The sequence below is a fragment of the Octodon degus genome, unplaced genomic scaffold (assembly GCF_000260255.1).
Source record: "Octodon degus isolate 3935 unplaced genomic scaffold, OctDeg1.0 scaffold00139, whole genome shotgun sequence".
Taxonomy (NCBI): Eukaryota; Metazoa; Chordata; class Mammalia; order Rodentia; family Octodontidae; genus Octodon; species Octodon degus.
The window spans coordinates 7,340,616-7,354,684 of record NW_004524715.1 but is presented as its reverse complement, the minus strand read 5'-3'; the positions used below and the strand labels follow the sequence as shown (position 1 = coordinate 7,354,684).

The following is a 14,069-nucleotide window of genomic DNA, read 5'->3' as shown; positions in this document are numbered from 1 at the left end:
TGTTCTGCAGTGGTTCACTTGTCCCTGCAATACTTAAAGTCATACCAGCCCCCACTTGAAAGGCTTCACATCACCCTCGTTTTCATGGCTGGGAGACCTTCTTCAGCTTTTCTCCTTCAGGTGGTGCTTTCCCACTCAGTAAGGCTGAACTCAGCTGCTGCCTCTACTGTGACACTTTGTGCAATTCTTATTTTGTAAAACTCACCTCCTCTGCATTATCAGACTCTGTGATCAACACCTATGACATCAATCCGAGAAAACTGTGGAGTTTATAAGAAGGTGTGATGGGCTGGATGTCAGAGCCTCCCTTCCCAGTTCATGTTGAAACCTAACCCTAATGTGACATTAGAAGGTGGGACCTATGGGAGATGCTTACATCATGAGGGTAGGGACATTGTGAGTGGAATTAGTATTCTAGAGGCCCAGAGAGCTGCCTTGTAACTTGTTCCTATTGCCACACAAGGTACAACAGGGACACAGTCATCTATGAACTAGAAGGAGGGCCCTGCCTAGAGATGGGACACACCAGTACCTGACACATGGTGTTCCTACCACCCAGCACTGTAAGAATGAATTTCTGTTCTTTATTAACTTCCCAGGCTTATAATAGTTCTTTGTCTGAGAAGCCCGCACAGTCTCAGATAACAGGTGTGCCCCCCACCCCAGAAGATGGCTGTGAGCTTCATGAGAGTGGAAACCGTGTCTATTCTATTGACTTATGCCTCCATAGTTATACAATGAATTTTTTTTTCAATATGTTATTTCAGTCAATACCTACTCTGTGGCTAATAATTTTCATTTTCTGAGCGATCTAGTTGCAGGATCGCAGATAGAAGCACACACAGCCAGTCTGGTGACTTTTAGCAGCAGATGTAGATGAAATAACGGCTGTGTTGAGCTAGTAAGGACATATCTAGTCTTATGAGGCAGCCTCCCCGCACTCAGGTCTTAATGATTGTTGTCACAGAAGTGTGACAAATGTGAGCCATTTGTGGTAGTGTGTGCCTATCATTCCAGCTCTTGAGAGGCTGAGACAGGAACATTTTGAGTTTAAGGTCAGCCAGGGCTACATGGGTAGTTTGAGGCCAGCCTGAAGTACATAGTGAGACCCTATCTCAAAATCCCAAGCAACAGCAGACAAGTGATAAGTAGGTATCCAGATTTGTTTTCAATAGAAACGAGAAAATGAAGATTTAAATGTAAATATTCCAATTTTCAAATATTAGCAAGTAATTTACCTGTCAGAAAACATTTTGGTGGGGCTGGCAAGATAGCTCAGTGGTCTAAAGCGCCTGCTTAGGTAAGCTTAGGCAAGCATGCAGAGATCTCGGTTCGATCCCCAGCACCACATGCCATGCCAGCCCCGCCCCCAGGGTGGGCTGAGCTGACCATAAAAAAAAATAAATAAATAAACATTAATTTGACAAATTTATTAAAGAAAATATTTTGGGGGAAAATTCTTAAAATACCATCTCAGGCTGGGGAGATAGCTCAGCCATCTAAGTGCCTGCCTGGCAACTTAAGGACCCAGGTTTGACACCTGGTAGGTAGCACATTCCGTGCTGGTCCCTGAACCCCAGGTATGCCGTGCAGGCCCTGAAACCACCAGACATACTGATACACGCCTGTAATCCCAGTGCTGGGGAGGCTGAGACAGGAAGATCACTATGCGTCCAACCTGCCTAGTGAGATCCTGTACCAAATAAACAAATAAATGATTTTTTAAATTTTTAAAATACCAGCTTATCTGTAGGGGACTGAATGTGGCCCTTGAGATCCCAGTTTGTAGCCTGTGCTGTACCTTCCTTAATCAAGCACAGCCAGTCCTGGGGAGCCAGAAGGTCTGAGGCAGGCTATCCTTCGAGAAGGGCCTTGCCTCAGCCTTGCCGCTCCACCTGGGCCAGGTGGCAGTCACCTGCCAAAACATGCGGCTATCGCCACCGAAAACTCCGTTCATACTGACCCTCTCCTCCCCTTTCACACCTCACTGCCTGACTGCTGGTGACTGCAAGGCCTGGGTGACCTTCTGTTCCCTTCTTGCCTGAGGAGGCTGAAATACCCTGGACGAGCTGGCACTCTTGACAGGGTTTCCTCTGGCCTTGCAGCTGGTTCTGCTCTAGGCAGTAATCAAAGGATTAGATTTCTGGTCAGAGCTGTGTTCTTCCACTACCTCAAGAGCGAGAGGCTATTATTTCCCTGGAAACTAGGGATTAAGTTGTCCTCAGGCAGCGACGTATTAGGATGTTAGTAATCATTTCAGAGACCACAAAAAGAGTTGCCAAAGGGGTTACCTAGACACGAGACTTTTCATAATTAATGGCTGTATTTGGTGTTCCATAAATAATTCATTTCCCCAAATATAGCATTCTTCACATCTTGCTTCTCAATTATATATGAATCAGCAGTATCATCTGATTGTCCTTATAAAGTACGCTTTTTTTAACCAATATAATTACTATCTCTGCTGAGCAGTATTAATACTTGGTATAATTTTTTAAGCCAAAACCATCCAGGCTTGGGCTGGTGAGATGGCTCAGTGGTCTAAAGCACCTACTTAGAACAAGCTTAACAAAGCACAGGGACCGCGGTTCAATCCCCAGCACCACATGCCAGTCAGCCCCGCCCCCTGGTGGGCTGAGCTGGCCACACACACACATAAATAAAATTTAAAAAAAAAATCCAGGCTTTTATATTACCTTCAAAAACAAAACAAAATTCTTTGTTCTTTTTTTGGTAAGCCTGGGGCCCCATCTTCTGATTCCAGCAGCCTGGGGTCGATGGGCAGATTTGGGTGGAGACTTGTACTTGTGGGACTTCTGTGATTAGAGTGTTGCCCTGTTCTGGACAGTGTTGTCTCATGCCACCTCAGTGCCTGCTGATGGTGTAGTTGAAATTGAGGTGACAGAGGGATGCTGGTGGAAATGGGGGAAGGTAGGAGGTTCTGTACCATGCATGGCCAGGTGAAGTACCTGTGGCCCAACAGAAAGCAGCTGGCTTTGGATTTGTTATTTTGTCGTGCGCTCAGTATGTGCCAGGCACTGTTGAGTGCTTTCCATCCTAAAGCATTGGGCTTATGCAGCTCTTCTGTGCTGGAAGGTGACAATTATCCCCATTTTAGAGGAAGAGAGCAATTTGCCCAGAAACACAGCTCGAGCTGGTAATTGGCAGAGACCAAGTCTGAACTGGGTCTGTCTGATCTTTGTCCCTGTTCCTGCCTTCTGCTCCACGCTGAGGTCCTCAAAGCAGCCGCCTCCTGCCTGCCTAACGACTTGGCACCTGCCAAGTGTTTGGCATAGTGCCTAGCACACAGGAATCCTTGAAAAAATGTCCGCTGAGGGTATCTTCATCTACTGTCTTTTGTAGATCCTTGTAAAGACTGATAATTATGAGTCCCGTGAGTCCGTTGGTGGTCTGTGTGACAAGGGGCTGCTACTCAAGGACACTTGCAGGTACTGACTTTGCATTTAGTTCTAGAGGCCCAAACCAGTTGTCATATCAGATGAATGTCCTTAAGGTCAAGTTTATGAGCAGATGAGAAAACAGACCAGGAATTTGCTGCTGAAATTCAGGTGGGGTTGACTTCCAAAACGTTGACTAGAATAGTTCCACCAGCAAGAAGAAGAAGAAGAAGTTTCCTAAGGGTCCAAGGGTAGCACAGAATAAATCATTTGCTACTGTTTTTATGTTCTCATGGCCATGTCCTCACTCGGTATTTAGGTCACAACTGTGAACTTCATCTGTCACACACAAGGAATTTTTGACTTTCCAGTCGTTGCAGTTCTGTGTTTACTTGCTTTTCAAGGAGAGAAACCCTAGATACAGTTCCATTGAAGATAGATTGGTAGGTTAAAGCAAAACAGTAAGTGAATTAATTTTGCCATGTGTTTCTCCTGAGATAGATGTGGTGTTCTTTTAAGAGATGAAAAAAATGAATATAAATTTTCTATGCTGAAGAGACTGTAGCTGTCCTTCCCCTTTTTCCCTTAACATTTTTTCCTTCCTGAATTTTAATGCCAGCTTCAAAACCACCAGTTTCTTAGGTGACTAAAATCCTCCTTACACACACACACGCGCGCGCGCGCACACACACACACACACACACACACCCCTTAGCAACTCATACAATTTAGTTCACAAAGTATAGCTAAAGGAACTGCCACCTGCAGAAGTGACTTAACACTGCCACTCGCTAGCTGTGCTGGTCACTGAAAGAACCCCGACAGCGGCATGCAGATGCTGTCTCACAGACTTGATGGGAGAAAGCAGAGCAGGCACTTCTGAAATGCTCCTAGCAGTCTCTGGCATATAGATGGTTCCAGTAAATGTCAGATACTCCTTTGCCCACCGAGAAATAGTAGAATTGATTTCTGATTCATTCTGCCAGTATTTTCTAGGGAGAACCCCCAGCTCCGAACTGCCATTTACTACCTCCATTTTGATTGTTTGTTTAGGTACCAGGAATCAAACTCACAACCTTGCGCTTGCCAGATAGGGGTTGTGCCTCTGAGCTGCATTCCAACCCCCGCAGTTTAATTTTTAATAAAAATATTTTTCTTCTTGTAGTAGACAGGAAAATGATGTCACCGAATTTATGATGATTCCTAGTTCAGAAGCGTTTTATGTTTAAGTTTTCAGAATTGATTTTCAAACCAGTCCTGGGCAGATTGGTCAAAGTGTTTCATGGGGCAGCGACTTGTCACATGTAGGTTGTGTCAGTGGGATAATTATTATTTTTTTAGTACTAAATACACAGCCTTTTATTTGTTTCCTTGAGGTTCAAAGTTGAGTTTCTGTGATTTAGTTATATAAAGATGAAAAGGTCAGTAGGCAACCTAACATATTTATTAAAATTATATCAATGCTTAATAAACTATACAAAAAAGACAATGAGACAAACATATGTATTTACAGAGCTGTGCATCAGTCGAGCCAGCTCCCTGCAGAGAGCATTCCTGGCATGCCCTCATTTATCTGTGAGAGCACAGAGCAGTCCCTGGGAAGACACACACACACACATCCGTCTACCATCCAGCACGGTCCAACCTCCACTTCCGGATGGCTTCCTCCTCCTATGGGTGTGTATGTCCAGAAGTCTGCTTCTTACAGCAGATATTTACCTTCCTCATCCACCACCCATTGGCTGAGGACCATGAAGGTGATTGATTCTGCCCATTCTTCGGGGCGGGTTTCCTGGTGGCCCTCTTCCACCATCGGATCTGGAGTCAGATGAGTTTCTATAGCCTCTTCCTTTTTCCACGTCTTGCTGAATTAGAGTTTTGAAAAACAAAACCACAAACTCAGCTATTCCCCAGAAGAAATCTGTTATTAATGATAGTCTGCACGGGTACTGACTCCGACTGTCCAACTTGTCCATTCGAGATGTAAACCATCTTCCCTCCCTCCTGGCTTTGCAGTAACCAGTGGGATAATTACTGATATTGGAGCAGAAGAAGGGCGTGTGGCCACTGATTCAAATGTTGAATCTACAGGAATTGTTGATTCAGTGGACTGCATGCTGCTCCTCAGCTTAGGAAATGGGTTTTTCTCAGTTTACTTTTGAGGAACTAAGGATTTTCTTTACATTTAATACATTTTCCCTTCGAAAAGCAAAATAAAATGTTGACCTTGATAGTGATCCAACTTTTCAGAGACAAGTGAATACAGAAGGGGCAGGTTTTTCTACTGAAGTCATGTGGAGTTCAGAAATTGAAATAATGTAAAACTGGGTAACAGGCTCAGGATGTGGCCCAGCAGTAGAGCTCTCCTGCATCAGGTCAGCAGGCACGGGGCCCTAGATTCCCTCCTCAGAACCCCAAAACCAGGGGTGTGGGGTGTGAAGGAACTGACCTCAAATTGATATTGATTAAATAATAGTTAATCTAGTATTTTATCATCTAAGTAATAGTTAAATGTCTGACTAAACAGGTTCATAAGGTTGAGGCTGTCACCTTACTAGATTGACCTCCCTGACTTTGTGCTGTTTCGTCAGAGGTTTCCATGCACTGTCCTCAACACAACTGGTCCCAGTCCTGGTCTTTGCGGTTCTGCAGCTCCCAGGCTCTGGTGCATCGTAGCACTGCAGACCTCTGAGCCACGTGCTGCCAGGAATAGAAGCCCCGGAGGAAAATAGCACAAACCCCGAGAGCTGGGACAAAGAGCGTAGGGCACAGGAGTGTGTGCGCAGCTCTGCCGCACTCGGCCGCACAGGTCCGTGCTCATCTCAGCCTTTCAGAGCCCTGGGTCTCTTGTGCATAAAGCAGGGTTTCCAGAACCTCTGGGTAAAGTTAGGGCAGCACTGGAGTTTATTATTCCCCCAAGGGAGACAGGAGACCAGGCACTTCAAGGGGCAGTGATTCTCGTGATTTATGTAATTATAGTGCCTGATGAGTCAGCTGGGCAGGTGGCTGTTGGAGATCAGCCATGCTTGCTTTTGATAAAAACATAAATGGAATTAAATATTAAAAAAACAAACAAACACATGACTGCGGCACAAGAATGGGTGCTAGTGTCCAGAGCAGTCACATTCCGGAAAAAAGCAGCTAGGATCTTATCCAGGCGACAGTCTGAAGGGATGGCAATCGTGAACTGGTTCCTCAGATGGCTTCCGCCCAGCTTTCCCTATGGAGACTGGTGGCATAACATCATCTTCCAGTAAATAATCTGGCCAGCCTTGTTGCCTGGAAGGTTACTGCCTGGGATGTGGAAAGATGAGTTGTTTCACATTACCTTCCCTGCCCGTCTCATTTGGGTCTCAAGTCTAGGTGTAAAAGCAACGTACCCAACAAACACACATTCGGTATTAGGGACTTCAGCCACAACCCTGTGAGCGGCTTGGTTGGGGTTAAGTGTGACCTGCTCCAGTGTAGGCAGATTTGAGCCACCCTTCCCAGGCTTCTCCCTTCCCGGCTTTCCCTTCCCGGCTTCTCCCAGACACCTCCAGCAGCAAAGAAAGCCAGCAGAGGATTCTCCTTTGCCTCGGTCCTGGCCTGCAGCTTGCCTACTCTGCTTATTCGTACCTCCCTGCAGTCCAGCATGGTCTGCCACAGACAGTGGACCTTCCCGTGGTGTAATAGGAAGGGGTTGGGTTGGAGTTCGTAGTAGGCCTCATTCTGAATCCCATCTGTGCCACTTCATGGCTGTGGCCCTTGGGGCAAGTCACTGAGCTCTGATAGGAAGGTGTCGTGGTGTTTTTTTTTTTTTTTTTATTTGAGAGAGAGAGTGTGTGTTGTGTGTGTGTGGCCAGCTCAGCCCACCAGGGGGCGTGGCTGGCTGGCATGTGGTGCTGGGGGATTGAACCGTGGTCCCTGATGCCTTACCAAGCTTGTTCCAAGTAGGTGCTTTAGACCACTGAGCCATCTCTCCAGCCCCAGTGTCGTGGTGTTAATAATAGCTGTGTGTGTCAAGAATCACTTTGTATTCTCAAGCCAGATGCAAATACCTGTTCCACAGAGAAGAGACTCTGCAGGTTGGGCAGGGACTTAGGAAGGGCACCCTCCCCAGCCCTCCACCCTGAGAGTGCGGGAGAAGCTCCGAAGCTTTTCAACTCATTTCCCAACCCAGGCCCCTAGAGCAACGGTATTTAAACGTCATGGGCAAGAATCTACTTAAAAATAAAAAACTGCAATGGATGAAATGGATAAAAGTAGACTTTTAAAAACAATACTCCTTCCAATCAGATGATTCTGCTGAATTGGAAAGATAAAGGGCTTAGGGCAAAGTTGTTCAAAACATACAAACTGTGTTTTTTCACGTGTACAGATGGAAGTGAACTTTTTTTTTTTTTTTGCGGCACTGGGGATTGAATTCAGGCCCTTGTGCTTGCCAGGCAAGCTCTTATTCTACTGAGCCATCTCCCCGGCTGAAGTGAACTTTTAAATTATTGCATATTAAGACATTTAAAAAATGAAACTTAAGGTATCAAAAACACTTCTACAGAACCCCAGGAACACACGCTACAGTGTTCATATACTTCAAGTGGCTGCAGACTCAGTTTGTGGATTTCAGCACCATGATCCTATTAAGGAGGAAGCAGATAAAACAGATTTCGTGGAAGAGCTCTCCTTGACTTGTCATTGGCTGTTGCATTCTTAAAACTTCAGCAGGGTCGTAGTCATTGACAGAACAAGTGGGGGACCAGCAAGAAAGCTCAGCGGACTGAGCGCCTGCTTTGGCAAGCCCAGGGACCAAGGTTCGATCCCGGGTCCCACATCCCTAGCTGGCCCCACCCACAGGCCCACTGAGTCAGTGACCGAGTCCGGGCGTGGCGGTGTACGCCTGTGATCCTAGCGCTGGGGAGGCTGACGCAGGAGGATCACTATGAGTCTGGGCTGAGCTGCGCTGCATAGTGAGACCCTGTACCACATGCACTGACAGAACAAATGTAGAATTTACAGAACTCTGTGGGAAGGGAAAAAATACAGGTGAACCACAGGAAAACTCACTGTTTAAGTGTTGCACACACACTGCATACCACACACAAGGTGGCACAGATGAGAGAGACACTTAGATCATGTCATGCAGCGCCCCAATCTGCAGTCAGTGTTCCTGTGCTTGTGGATTATAACACATAGATCTGTTGGCTCAATGGGGTACCGTGCACTTTTTAAGATTGAAAGCCACTTGATGGTAAAACTGGTGATATTTGAATGAAATATGTAATCGGGGTGACAGAAATGTGGATTTCTTGGTTTTGATATTTTTACTGAAGTTATAGAAGATTGTTACCACTGATGGAGGTCGGTAAATGGGACTTGGAATGTTTACAACTTACTCTGAGTTCATAATCATTGAAGATTTCTTAAGTCATTTTAAAATAATAGTCCTCTGTCTCTTGAGAGGGTTTGTGACTGTGGTACTAGTGCAGTGTAGATGCCATGTTTAAAGAGTGAGTTTTCATTTGGCTCACCTACGTTTTGTTTTTTTTTCTTTCCTTACCATTGAGTCCTGTAAATTCTACATTTGTTCTGTCAATGACTACGATCCTGCTGAAGTGTTAGGAATAAAACAGCCAATGACACATCAAGGAGAACTCTTCCAGAAAATCTATTTTATCTGTGGCCTACTTAATTGGGTCATGGTGCTGAAATCCACAAGCTGAGACTGCAGTCACTTGATGCAGAAGCAAGTATATGAATGCTGTGGTGTGCGTTCCTGCCGCACTCTTTGTGCTTACAACGTTCAGTAATTGGACCAAAGCAGGGCCAATCTGCTGTGAATTTCATATGTGTTTTGAGTATCCAAATCAGAGCCCCTATTCCCCAGTATAATGAATATTATTCTATAGGGAAAAGAGAGGACTAAACTACTTTTTAAGGAATATATTTGGGAACCATTCATTTCCCTGCATGTAAGATAGAAGTGGAAATGATATAGTGAAGTATATTCTCTATTCCTTTGGCCCTTGCAATGTGCTGTACATTAATGCCATGTTCTTTGATAAAATTAGTGGTGCTTTTACTCTTTATCATTTGGAGAAGTAAAATAGAATTCCCTGAGCTAGCTTGCCTGTCTGCATTATAATTGCCAGAATGTCCAGGCTCCCCATTAACCTCCAAGACTGATCGCCTCTCATGTTTTGACTTAAGAGGATTATGGTGTTGATGAAATCTATCAGATGTCTGTGAAGGTGAATGGAGCTTGGAATAACCTCTTTAGTAAATGTTTCATTGGTTGCTCATGTAACTCTACTTTCTCAGACTCATTATTCTAGAAAATGCAAGACCAGGTCCTAAGGTCCTTTGCCTTAAGTAGTGCTTTAGTAATGCCAGCTGCGAAAACTCTCTTGCCTGACCCCTGAGATGGAGGGGAGGCACTCTGCTTTCTGAAAATCACTTCAGCTGATGAGCTCTTGTGCTTCTTCCCCAGGGTTATCAATGCCGGCAAGAGCACACACAATGAAGACCAGGCCAGCTGTGAGGTGCTCACTGTAAAGAAGAAAGCCGGGGCCGTTACTTCAACCCCAAACAGGAACTCCAAGAGACGGTCCTCCCTTCCCAATGGGGAAGGGCTACAGCTAAAGGAGAACGCGGTAAGAACCCTAGTCCTTGATTCTCAGGAGAGGGAGTTCATGCATACATACTCTGGCCCCACTGTGAGGCATGAGGGCTTCATCCAAGAATGGAAACGAGAAAAACCTTGTCCCGGGGTTAGTGGGGATCTGGAGTATACACGGAGGATATCACACACTCTAAACTGAGAGTCACACATGGTTGATGGACTGCTGTTTGTATTTTTTGACAAGGTAAACAACCATCACTATATGTAGGTTTTATTATTGGAGTTGATGTTAGGCTCTTTAGTGGTTTCAAAGGCACTGCTTCTAGGTCTTGGTGAAGGAAGTGATCCGGAAGCCTCTCAGGAGAGTTGGAAATAACTAGCTGTTGGCTTGAGCCCTGCTTGTGACTTTGTCCCTTCATCCCCATGCACTGTAGTTATCTATTTGGAACCTGAGCCTGACATTCTTCTGAATTAGTATTTGTTTTCATTGGCCCAGAGTCCTTGAGCCCACAGGTGGCCTGCAGGTGGCGCACTTCCTCTGGACAAACCAGAGGCATGTGTCCTGTGTCCAGCTTCTGGGTGCCAAGCAGCCATCTCCTGAGAAAGCTCTGAAGAGGTCTTTGGAAATGACTTGGGTCATCCCTCAGCAGCCTACTTGTCCTGTGAAGAGATGCTCACTGCAAAACTCGGGGGACATTAAGTGGGATGACCCACCATGCCTACTGCAGTGATCTTGACGTTATGTCTAAAATTCCATGGCATTCTAAAGAATGTCTTCTCAGTCTTGAAAAACAGGGTCTTGTACCTTTTCCCCTCAGAATAATAAAGAATTATATTTTTGTTGTTATTACTAGGTCATGTTAGAGCTAGAAAAGACAGTGATTTATGGAATTTGTCTGTTATATTTATTTTTGAGAAGAAAGGAAGCATTTGTACGGCCTGGTCCGAAAGAACTAGAGTTGAGGACCCTTGGATAGGACCAGGATAATGGTGGTTAGTGCACTGGCTGTGGACTAAGACGGCTCACACTGCTTATTAGCTGTTTATTTTCAGGATATTTATCCATTGAGTTTTAGTTTTCTATTCTATAAAAAGGAATATTAACAGTAATAATTACTAAATGGCAGAAGGACACAGCTTAGAAGTAGGAAATCTGATAGTCTGTGGAAAATGTAGAGCCTGTGTTTAATTAATAAATCTTTATAAATGTTAATGGTTATTATCCTGAGGCCACCCCTTCTTCTGTCACTCTCCCAAGATAAGGCTCCATAAATCTTTTGTGTTTATTCATTTGTGAATGGTAAATTATTCAATTCCTTTCATGCCTACTTGACAGGATTATTTTGAGAATTGAGTTATTAGGAAGAAGAGTTCAGAAAAGATGAGGCTTTAATGATAATGGGATATGAGTGCCATAGCTTAATGTCGCTCTTTTTCTTGATGTTTCTCTCCTGCCACTGGAATGCAAAGTGATTTCTGTAAAAATAAGTCAGTGGGGACATTTGTCCCTAGGCTAGTTGTGGATAGCATTTTCCCTTTTTATTAAATTCCTCCTCAAAATGGAATCTCTTAACTTCCCTTCATGAGAAGGAAGAAACAGCGCACGTGCATTTTAGGGTGGAGCCCTGAGCCGCCCCCTCACGATGGTTCTGCATCCATCCGAAACCCGCGGTCCAGGGCAGTGTCCACTCTGGTCGCCCTTTCCTCTGCCTTGGCTGCCACCATTTTTCTTCCATCTGTCTTCCATGTTAGACTTCTTAGAGTTAAAAGCTAAAATACGCATGACAGAACATTTACCATTTTAACCACGTTCAGGTGTCTGGTTCAGCTGCGGTGATTAGTTTCCACCGGGTTGAGCCACCAGTGGTACGAAGGGAGCTCCTCCCTTTACAGTAATAAAATTACTGAGAGACTCCCAATGGGACACTCATGCAGCTACAACCAGTGGTTCAAGCCACCCGGCAGCAAGACATACACATTAGGCGCTGTTAGGAGTTAAATAAGCATGTTCACACATTTGCATAACTGTCACCATCATCCAACTCCAAAACTGTTCATCTTCTCAAACCGAAGTTGTGTTTGTGACACACTCGTCCCTATTCTCCCTCCCCTAGACCTTTGGCAGCCCCCATTACATTTTTCTCCCTGTGTCTCTGACTCTTAACCCTGGGTCGCTTGCATAAAACAGAGCCATACAAAACCTATTTTTCTGTGTCTGGCTTATTTCACCTGGGACAGTGTCCCCAATATGAATCCGTGTTGTGGCCCAAGGCAGAACTTAAGGATGAGGGAGATTCTGTCTTATGTACATATCACGTTTTGTCTCATCCATTCATCTGTTAATGAGTACTTTACTTGCCTTCATCTTTCTGCAGTAGTGATTGCAATAACTATCCTGTTTTGAACATAAGTGTAAAAGTATCTACTTGTGGAAATGTTTTCAGTTATCTTGGGAGGTTGTTTTGTTTTGTTTTGTTTTTTAATGTATTTGGTACAGGGTCTCACTACACAGTGCAGACTTTCAGCGATCCTCCTGTTTATAAGCCTCCCAGTGCTGGGATTACAGGCGTGGGCCACCACGCCCAGACTTGGTGGCTGGCTCAGTGTGGCAGGGTGGCAGGGGCATGGCATGTCATGCCAGAGATCAAACCATTATCCCTGCACTTGCCTAAGCTAGAGCTTGGTCTGCTGAGCTGTCTCACCGGCCCTGTTGTTTTGGATATATATCCCTAACAGAGGAACTGCTGGATCTTTGGTAATTCTGTTTTGATATTTTTAATGTTGATTCTGTTTTTAATAGTGTATGTACCATTTTAGGTTCCTACCAATACATTCCTACCAATTTTTCCACATTATTTTGTATTTTATTTAAATAACAGTCACCCTAATAAATATGAGTGCTGTTTCATTATAGTTCTGATTTGCCTTTGCCTAATGGTTATGGGTGTATTTTTATATGGTCATTGACCCTTTTCCATCTTCTTTAGGGAAACATCTATTCAGGTCTTTTGCCCATTTTCTAATAAGGTTGTCTGTTTTGTCTTTGTTGTTTGATCTGCTTTTGAAAAGCTTGCAAACCACAATGAAGTATGCCAGATCCTTCGCTGAGTGCTAGCCATGTACCAGGAATGAGATGCTGGGCTTTCAGCGGGGATAAAAACAGAAAACTATTTCCACCCACAGGGAGCTTACGTGTACGAAGAGAAATAAAATATATACATCTGTGTGAGAGGGTATAGGCTATGGAGGAAAGATAGGATCGGAGAGTAGGCATCAGGCAGTGGGAGATGTCAGATGTGGTGGTAGCTGTCACTAAGAAGGTGAGATTGGGATTGGGGACCTGAAGACGCAGCTGTGTGGTGGGGGGACATGTCAGCGTTCTGGGCAACTGTAAAAAACACGAGGCAGGAGCAGTCCATGTTCTCACAGAGTGAGAGAGGCCTGTGCAGTCCGAAGCTCCAGTTGCCGCAAATGTCAGCGAGCTCAGAGTGTGTGAGACAGCTTGGCGTGGTATTGTCAGGGCTTCGGCTTCTAGTCTAAATGAACAACTTACCAGCAATGGTCTCCAGAGACACCAGTGATTTCCCCTCTAGAAGTCATTCCCTTAAGAGGGAAACTCACACATGGTGGCCACCAGGGAGCCACTAAGAGATCCCAGGGCCTGGATCTGTTGCATAGTCAAGTAACTCCAGATAACAAGAGTGTACTACATATTTCAGAAAAGCTATTGAGGGCATGGGGCCTGGAACAGAAGGTCAAAATAAATATGAGAGAGTGGGGTCGGGGAGATGGCTCAGTGGAATAAGCGCTTCCCTGGCAAGTGCAAGGGCCTGAGTTCAATCCCCGGTTCCGGGAATAAAATAAAATAAATATGAGAAACAAGGCAAGCTGTACCCCAGTCCCCCAGGGAACTTGTTGAGCTTTGAGTCTGCATGCTGACTGGGTAGAGATGAGCTTAGTACAGTTCCAATTCTATAAGAGCTGGAAGAGAAAAAGTCATTAAGCAGTGAGTGGCAGTACAGTGGGGCAAGTTTTCTAAAATGTATTTTTATTGTACAAGTTAATTTTACAAA

General features: G+C 44.8%; 1 protein-coding gene across 1 annotated transcript in view; it reads left to right on the top strand.

Annotated features, from left to right (window-relative positions):
- Ppm1h (protein phosphatase, Mg2+/Mn2+ dependent 1H) overlaps positions 1-14,069 on the top strand; it is a 289,195-nt gene that overhangs the window by 102,831 nt on the left and 172,295 nt on the right. Inside the window, exon 2 of the mRNA XM_004641643.1 lies at positions 9,865-10,027. Within this exon, the coding sequence (XP_004641700.1) occupies positions 9,865-10,027 (163 nt within the window). The remainder of the gene's footprint in view (positions 1-9,864; positions 10,028-14,069) is intronic.